General features: G+C 40.3%; 2 protein-coding genes across 2 annotated transcripts; both read left to right on the forward strand.

Annotated features, from left to right (window-relative positions):
• The first annotated feature begins 6,900 nt into the window (after positions 1-6,900).
• Positions 6,901-7,506, forward strand: LOC135200485 (protein starmaker-like). The gene has a single exon (XM_064229134.1). The coding sequence runs from the start codon at positions 6,901-6,903 to the stop codon at positions 7,504-7,506; it is 606 nt and encodes a 201-aa protein (XP_064085204.1).
• A 954-nt stretch (positions 7,507-8,460) lies between these two features.
• Positions 8,461-9,207, forward strand: LOC135200486 (fibronectin-binding protein PlpA-like). Its single transcript, XM_064229135.1, has one exon. It carries the CDS (start codon positions 8,461-8,463, stop codon positions 9,205-9,207), a length of 747 nt encoding a protein of 248 aa, XP_064085205.1.
• Positions 9,208-9,765: the final 558 nt, after the last annotated feature.

Raw genomic sequence — 9,765 nt, forward strand, 5'->3', positions numbered from 1 at the left:
AATTATAACCCAGTTCTCATTCATTCATATGCAATACCCATAGTTTGTCTCGCATGTTTAAAAAGTAATGGTAAAAAATTCTCGTCTTTTCCTTATATACAACCAGTAGAGCTATAAATGTATTACTTTATATCTCTTGGTCTTCCCCCATAAGATCTAGGTACAACATATGGTAATATATATTGATCCTCTCTTTCTTTCCTAAAAAACCGACCAAATACTTGTTCATTTTTATGTATACCCGCAGTTATAGACTACTCTTTCTCTCTCCTAAGGAAAGATTACCTAAATTCTCGATCATTCCCACGTATACATCTCGCAGCCCCAAAAATTCTCTCTCTCTCTCTCTCTCTCTCTCTCTCTCTCTCTCTCTCTCTCTCTCTCTCTCTCTCTCTCTCTCTCTCTCATAAAAGTATAAACTAAACTCTCATTTTGTTCTGTGTAAAATCTCAACCACCGTATACTGAGTCTATCTATCTATTCCTATGTACAAATATACAACCCTTAAACACGATGATATACTTTATATTTTATTTAATACACCACATCCACTTTTTCTGAGGCACTGACGAATAAACAATCATATAATATCTCTCTCTCTCTCTCTCTCTCTCTCTCTCTCTCTCTCTCTCTCTCTCTCTCTTCTAATAAATACTATTCTGGACAAACGGAATTCTCCTGATTTCTATTATCTAGAATATCTTAAAATGAAGGCAGCAACAAAATTTGCGTTCATTCCCATATGCGTCACATCGTCACAAAACCAACCTCTCTCTCTCTCTCTCTCTCTCTCATTCGTGACGTGGTGTTTTAGTCCCCACCCCACCCCACCACCCTGGACCACTGACACACACACACACACACACACACACACACACACACACGCACACAAACGAGTCGCAGAAAGAAATTGTCTTCAGAGGGAGGCTGCCGGTCTGAGCGTCGTCTTCCAGTCGAAAGACATCAGGGGCCTCGGAAAGGAAGTGCAGGGGTCGGGGGATTCAGGGAGGGAGGAAGGGAGGGAGGGGAGAAACTACTGTGCAAATTAATAGATTGTTGGTGATCCCGAAGACAATAGGCCCTGCTGCATCCGGTTCCTTATTTAAATACTTGTGAGGAGAAGAAGGAAGTTTTGGAGATAACCCCCTTTCATTTCAGATGCACAAAGGGTGACCAGAGTGAATACTTAGCCTCATGCTATCCTTTAAACACCAAAAGTTTTTTCTTCGCGTTGTTTCCTTTATTGTTTCGTCTTTTTTCTTCCATCCAGTTGTTTCGCCAGGCATTCCGTGATCGTTTTTACACGAAAATGACTCTACACTAAGTTCGTACTTAGCTCACGGTTGTGACAAGTCGAACCAGCATTATTTCACACCTAATTTCGCGGACTGGGGTATGGATAAAGTCAAAGTTTTCCTACAAAATCCCGCGAACGAAACACAGGGGAAACTCTACGCATGAAGTTTCGGCAGAATTCTGGCCGGGGCATTCCTAGTTTTTGTTTTGATTTGCATATATTGTCACAGTCCAAAAGGCGGAGGGGAGCAACCCGCCTGGCCTCGTCGCAGCTACTCTGGCTTCAGCGCTCCGGATGCATAAGCGCTATTTCGCACCATGTTTACACGGCTGTCTTGGTGCGGTATTTCCGCGCACATGAATTCCCGATACGAGACCTCCAGGTAATAAGAGAAAGAAAGATAATTAGATGAGAGAGAGCCCGAGTAAGGCGGGAGGTTTACGAGCCCTGAATGTTTTCAATCACCCCCCGTGTGATCTGTCTGCCAAACTTTTGACATTTATGTTGTATAAGTTTATATAATTTCCACCGTATGGCGCGGGCGGGTGTGTCCAACCACCAGCATTTGCTGTATGAGGCTGCAAGAGGAGGAGGAGGAAGAGGAGATGGGAGGAGATGACTAAGGGCAATGGAAAGATTTAAAGAAAGAAGTTATTTTTTTCTTGTGAGGGGGGGGTGGAGTAGAGACGAATGGTGTGAAAGAAGAGTTGGAAAGCAGCAAAACATGACGAAAGATCACGCAGAGAGGAGAGAGAGAGAGAGGAGAGAGAGAGAGAGAGAGAGAGAGAGAATGGCGGCACACAGTACTAAAATGAGTAAAATAAACCAAATCTCTGCAAATCGGGGGTAGGAACCGGAAAGGAAACACAAATAAGGGTGAAACAGAGCCCATAACATTGCCCATAAAGAATAAAATCAAGTTCTCAAAGCAAGAAAGAGCATGAAAACGAAAACTGATTTACAAAGGAAAAATATCTTACATTGCAGCCTTTGAAAGAAGAACTCAATATCTCTTTATCAACCATCAAAAACACCTAATTATACCGAAAAAGAGGGATACACAGTGAAGGTTGTCAAACGAATAACCAAAGATATTCTGTAGCAGCTGCAGAAGCGTAAGAAAAGAATTCAGTTACAGAAGCTTCAACACTAAACAAAACAGAGGAAGGATCTACGCTGAAGGACGCCACGGCAGAATCAAAACAACGGAGTGAAATAAATAGGTGCTGACATCATTAATACAGACAATAGCAATGTATAGTTAATTCACTGCCATCAATTCCTCGGTTAAGTAAAAGAGTGGTAAACTATAAGGTTGATATGCGCAATGGAATGTTATTTCAAGATTACTTAATCTAAAGATCAAGGGTAAATCAATACAACTGAATCGGATTACAGCATAAGATATGACTGATGACATTCAGGAATGTATAAAAATTGGTATTGGTGGACACATATGCGCTATGTATATATATATATATATATGTATGTATGTATAGTTTATATTCGTTCGTGGAGAGGAAAAGTATAACAGAAATTGTGTTGACTCAAACAGCTCGTGAAAAGATAAGTAATGCTTGTTCACTTGTTCCTCGACCAAAAGACTACTTGAGTGAAAGCTACAACTTGCTATAAACATGTAAAGCGCAAATTCAATGTAACTGTTTAAAGGTACGAAAACGATAGAAAATAGTCCAATATCATCAGAGAAAAAAAAACAACCGCTTCTAATTAAAACGACCTGCAGATAAACAGATTTAACGACGGACAGCCACTGCGCTTTTAGTTGATTTGAGAAACCATTCTGAAAGCGAATATCGTATGTTACAATTCAACAAAGCATATTGCAAAATAAATATCGCAGAATCTAAAATGCCGCAAAAAAAGGAAAGAAAAAAAAAAAGGTCGTCTAAAAACACTCATTGAATCTGCAAGGACAAGCGGCGCAGACAATTTCCAGCTTGAAATATGTAATTCGACCGAGAACCCAAAAATGAATAAATAAATTAGACACTCATGAGTGCTTGAAGAACATCAAAAGAACACCCGAATGGCTGATAAAAAGTGCAAATGCCATTACGAAACCACGACGACACGAAAACCACCACAATGGAGGCTGCATCTGCAAAGCCGAGATATGATGATGCCCGTGCAGCTTCAAATCCTGCCCTGCCCAATTCGCCTTTGAAACGGAACGATAATTAATACGCGGCCGATTAACCCGTGTCCCAAGGATGGCAAAAAACCGCCGTCAGGCCTCGCAGCCCACAAATACTAATAATGTGACAAAGCAAACTTAATCAGCGACCCAAAACCAACATTGTTGCCACAAAAAATGAAAACGATCAGCATTATTGATCTAACGCTGCAACGGCACTGCACCTCAGGTAAGGACCACTTTGCCCGGCGCTTTGGCCAGTTTTGACTATGCTTGAATGAAACTCGTCGACGAAATATAATTAAAAGCTTGCATTTATGATAAATGAATACCAATTACTATATCAAACAGACAAAATTACCGGCGAACGAAGCGAGATCACTGTATCGAGGTCTACCCCTTATTCCTAAGGAAGGACGGAGGGGAGGAGGGAGAGATGTGGTGCAGGGGTACAGGAGGCGGTATTGGGAGGCTCCATGGGGGGAGAGGAAGGGAAGGGGAAGAAGGGAAGAATGATGAGAAACTGGGGTAGGGGAGGGACAGAATGAGAGAGAGAGAGAGAGAGAGAGAGAGAGAGAGAGAGAGAGAGTAATTTTTTCCAGTGTTCCCCCTCTAAAATTTTTGCTGGTTTGCGTTTAATTGAAACAGCGACTGAGGCGATATGCAGCGGACGAAATGGGATCATTTTATGATCTTGAATTTCTACGTTTGTTTGTTCTTGGGTTGTTGATGTTGCAAGGCAATGGCAGTCATTCGCTTGCAATCTTGGATTTTTGCACTTCGCTTTCAAAGCCCTTCATCTTTGACTGTATCGTCGACGGTGTGGGAGACTTTTAACTGCAGATTTGCATACTTGAAAAGAAATTAATCTACAACAGTAATATCGAGGTCGTTTTCTCTCTCACTATATAAATATTATTTATTACTAAGGGCTAGAATATGCACCTGCAATCTATTCTAAAAAATTCTATTTGCTGCGTATGCCATGAACTATCTAGGCCAGGTGTGTAAATTATTATATAATATACTCTATATATAATATATATATATATGTGTGTGTGTGTGTGTGTGTGTGTGTGTAATATATATATATATATAATATTATATCATATATATATCTATATTATATATATATATATATATTATATTTATATAAATGTCATATTACATAATAAATAAAACATGAAACTTCTATCAGCCTTTCTATCAGTGACAAGTAACGTCACGTATCTACAAATACACACCAAAATGTATACAAGTTTGATGCATAAAGTATACATTAAAAGCCTGAAATCTAAAACTAATTGAAGGAAATACGGACAAGTCTTGTGGATAATAATCGAGAAAAATAGAAATGTTATCAATTACAAAAAAAAAATCTTACAAAGAACATTTCAATCAATCAACTCCACAACCGGGAGAGAGAGAGAGAGAGAGAGAGAGAGAGAGAGAGAGAGAGAGAGAGAGAGAGAGGATAATGAAACGCAACCCCACCCCAAACTTCTCGCAAGGAGCCGCGTTGGAAGAAAAGAAGGAAGTTTCCGAAATAAAAAATCCTCTTGTCTCATTGCATATGCACGCCTTGTTGCAATTGATGAGGGGAGTTCAGTGGCTTGCAATTAATTATGCCACCGATATTTCTGGTCGGTCGACTGCGCGATGGCGAAGGCGAATCCGTATGCGGTTGAAAATACACCATCAAACGGGGATTCGAAATGGATCAAAATACGCCATCAAACGGGGATTTGGAATGGTTGAAAATACGCCTTCAAAAGGTTTTCGAGATCGATCGATCACATTGTTGGAATGGGCGCTAAGCTCGGCGAAGGGGAAGGACAGGAGGGAGGAAGAAATGAAAGGATGAAGAAATGAAAAAGGAAAACGAGAGGAGTGTAAAAAAGGGAGGAAAAAAAGAATAAAGAAGAAAAGAAAAAAGGGGGGCCAAGGAAGAAGAAAGAAGCACGAAATTTAGAATAGTAAATGGGGGAGAACGAGCGAGAGTAAGAGAGAAAGAGAGGGAAAACGCGAAGGACGTAAAGGATGACGAAAGGATGAAGAAAAAGGATGAAGAAAAATCCAATGAGGGAGGAGGTACAGGAGAGAGAAAAGGATGGGAATAATGAGGACGAAAATGCTACGTAGTCAGGATAACAAGGATGAGAAGTTAAGAAGAATACAGAGAAAGAGAGGGGGGGTAGGAGGAACAAGAAGAAGAGATGCAACAGAGGGAGGAAGAAGAAGAGAAGAGAGAGAGGGAGGATGGAAGGGGGAAGGAACAAGAAGAAGAGAAGCGACAAAAGGAGGAGGAAGAAGAAGAAGAGGAGAGAGAGAGGGAGAAGCAAGAATGAAGAGAGAGAGAGAGAGAGAGAGAGAGAGAGACTAATTTGTTATTATAAGCCGGCGTTAATAGATTTTGATCATTGCCGCGGGATAAGAATGGTCTGAAAGGAAGAGAGAAAAATGAGAATTTGGAGAAACCGAAGGACGAATTAAAGTAGAAATAATACGGGAAGAAGGAAGGAAGGCAGGATGAACGGAAGAATTAGTAAAAGAGCATGAAGTACTGGAAGAGGGGTGGGGAGTGGAGGAGGAGTCAGTGATGCCTAATAACTTATGCCATTAGCAACTATGACGAACTAATGTTGAGGACGATTCAACTAGAAAGATGCAAAAGTATGGAAAAAATTAAATAATAATAATATTATATGCTTGGATCGCACAGAAAATTTGCGAAGAATCCACAATATAATAATAATACTAATAATACAATTGAAGACGGATTAAGAGCCTCTACTAAAGTCCTATAAGTTATATATAAATATATATATAAAAACCGACAAAAATAAAAAAAAACATAACTTCCGATTCGACATAAAATGTACATATATTTCTTTTATTTCTACGAATCACTCTTTTTAAAGGAGGGTTTATGGAGAAATGGCCACTTTTGGATCTCAATCACAGATAAACAAACACGCAAATAAACAGAGGCAATAACGAATGAACACGCAAACAAACTTACCTTTCAAATGGGACCTACAGGTGCGACGTGCCTTCCTCCCCGTCTGGATACCTGTCCTGTAAGATACGATGAATGGTCACTATCATAAGGCACTTGCCTACCATTACACATAAATGTATAAGAAACTTGAAGAGCATTCCTTCACAGGCAACTTCCATAAATAAAATTTGATGAGATCCATGGGATCAAGGGTCAATGAGTGAATCCTTTGATGAGAGCCAGGACTCACTGAGTGAATGCTTTCATGACAGCCGTGAGTCAAGAGTCAATGCCTTGATGAGAGCCATGAGTCAATGAGTGGATGAGTTGATGAGAGCCGGGATTCAATGAGTGAATGCGTTGATAAGAGCCATGAGTCAGTGAGTGAATGCGTTGATAAGAGCCATGAGTCAGTGAATGAATGCGTTGGTGAAAGTCAGGACAATGAGTGAATGCTTTCATAAGAGCCAGGAGTCAGTGAGGGAATGCGTCGATAAGAGCAATGAGTCAATGACTGAAAGCGTTGATGAGAGCAATGAGTCAATGAGTAAAAGCGTTGATGAGAGCCATGAGTCAATGAGTGAAAGCACTGATGAGAGCCAAGAGTCAATGAGTGAAAGCGTTGACGAGAGCAATGAGTCAATGACTGAAAGCGTTGATGAGAGCAATGAGTCAATGAGTAAAAGCGTTGATGAGAGCCATGAGTCAATGAGTGAAAGCACTGATGAGAGCCAAGAGTCAATGAGTGAAAGCGTTGATGAGAGCCATGAGTCAATGAGTGAAAGCACTGATGAGAGCCAAAAGTCAATGAGTGAAAGCATTTATGAGAGCAATGAGTCAATGAGTGAAAGCATTGATGAGAGCCATGAGTCAATGAGTGAAAGCATTGATGAGAGCCATGAGTCAATGAGTGAAAACGTTGATGAGAGCCATGAGTCAATGAGTGAAAACGTTGATGAGAGCCATGAGTCAATGAGTGAAAGCATTGATGAGAGCCAGGAGTCAAAGAGTGAATGCTTTGATGAGAGCCAGGAGTCAATGAATGAGTGAATGCTTTGATGAGAACCATGAGTCAATGAGTGAATGATTTGATGAGAGCCATGAGTCAATGAGTGAAAGTGTTGAAGCGAGCCAATGAGTGAAAATGAATGAAATCGATTGATTTGAGAGCCCATGAGTCCAACTTGAAGTGAAAATGTTGTGAGAGCCACGAGTCAATGAGTGAATGCTTTGATGAGACCCAGGAGTCAATGAATGAGTGAATGCTTTATTGAGAGCCACGAGTCAATGAGTGAATGATTTGATGAGAGCCATGAGTCAATGAGTGAAAGTGTTGAAGCGAGCCATGAGTCAATGAGTGAAAGCGTTGATGAGAGCCATGAGTCAATGAGTGAAAACATTGATGAGAGCCATGAGTCAATGAGTGAAAGCGTTGATGAGAGCCACGAGTCAATGAGTGAATGCTTTGATGAGACCCAGGAGTCAATGAATGAGTGAATGCTTTATTGAGAGCCACGAGTCAATGAGTGAATGATTTGATGAGAGCCATAGTCAATGAAAGCGTTGATGACAGCAATGAGTCAATGACTGAAAGCGTTGATGAGAACCATGAGTCAATGAATGAGTGAATGCGTTGATGAGAGCCATGAGTCAAGAGTCAATGCTTTGATGAGAGCCATGAGTCAAGAGTCAATGCTTTGATGAGAGCCATGAGTCAATGAGTGAATGTGTTGAGGAGAGCAATGAGTCAATGCTTATATGAGAGCCATGAGTCAGTGAGTGAATGCATTGATGAGAGCCATGAGTCAATAAGTGAATATTTTGATGAGAACAATGAGTCAATGAGTGAAAACGTTGATAAGAGTCATGAGTCAATGAGTGAATGCTTTGATGAGAGCCGGGAGTCAATGAGTGAATGCGTTGGTGAGTCAAGAGTTAATGGGTCAATGATTTGATGAGAACCATGAGTCAAAGAGTGAATGCTTTGATGACAGCCAAGAGTCAATGAGAGAATGCATTGATGAGAGCCATGAGTCAACGAGAGAATGCTTTGATGTGAGTCATGAGTCAGTGAATGAATGCTTTGATGAGAGCCATGAGTCAATAAGTGAATATTTTGATGAGAACAATGAGTCAATGAGTGAAAACGTTGATAAGAATCATGAGTCAATGAGTGAATGCATTGATGAGAGCCATGAGTCAATGAGGGAATGCATTGATTTGAGCCATGAGTCAATGAGTGAATGCATTGATGAGAGCCATGAGTCAATGAGTGAATGCATTGATGAGAGCCATGAGTCAATAAGAGAATGTGTTGATGAGAGCCATGAGTCAATGAGTGAATGCATTGACGAGAGCCATGAGTCAATGAGGGAATGCATTGATTTGACCCATGAGTCAATAAGAGAATGCATTGATGAGAGCCATGAGTCAATGAGAGAATGCGTTGATGAGAGCCATGAGTCAATGAGAGAATGCGTTGATGAGAGCCATGAGTCGATGAGTAAAAACGTTGATGAGAGCCATGAGTCAATGAGAGAATGCATTGATGAGAGCCATGAGTCAATGAGAGAGTGCATTGATGAGAGCCATGAGTCAGTGAGTGAATGCTTTGATGAGAGCCATGAGTCAATGAGAGAATGCTTTGATGAGACCCATGAGGCAATGAGAGAATGCATTGATGAGAGCCATGAGTCAATGAGAGAATGCGTTGATGAGAAGCCATGCCCCGCCAATGAGTGTGATGCGTGATGCCGAGCCATGAGCCAACCAATGAGTGAAAACGTTGATGAGAGCCATGAGTCAATGAGTGAATGCTTTGATGAGAGCCAGGAGTCAAATAGTGAAATAGCTGTCAGTTTAAGGAAAAAAAATTAAGCATCAAATTTCATTTTTATTCCTTCAACGTTCAGCCTTGAAGATAAGTAGTAAAGAACAGTGGAAAGATTAGTGGTACAGTCAACTGGAGAAGTGTTGTAACAGACACAGAGGTGCAGGATCACTTAATTCGAATCGCGTACGTGAATGATGAACCATAAAAGTAATATTTAAGGAAGTGTGCAAAACATGGATTTTTATTTTTATCTCTTCTGAGAGACACAAAATAAAACAGAGATGGAATTCACATTCAGCAAGATACAATTCCACATTCAAAGTAAATCTAATTTAAACCTAATTTACATATGACCAAAAATAAAACAAGCAAATTGAGAAGATATCACAACATGAACATTTTTACAAATTAAAATTTATCATAAATGCGACGATATAAAATGTCTGATAGGCACTTCATAGTAATCCAGTTTACAA

Source organism: Macrobrachium nipponense, chromosome 27 (assembly GCF_015104395.2).
Source record: "Macrobrachium nipponense isolate FS-2020 chromosome 27, ASM1510439v2, whole genome shotgun sequence".
Taxonomy (NCBI): Eukaryota; Metazoa; Arthropoda; class Malacostraca; order Decapoda; family Palaemonidae; genus Macrobrachium; species Macrobrachium nipponense.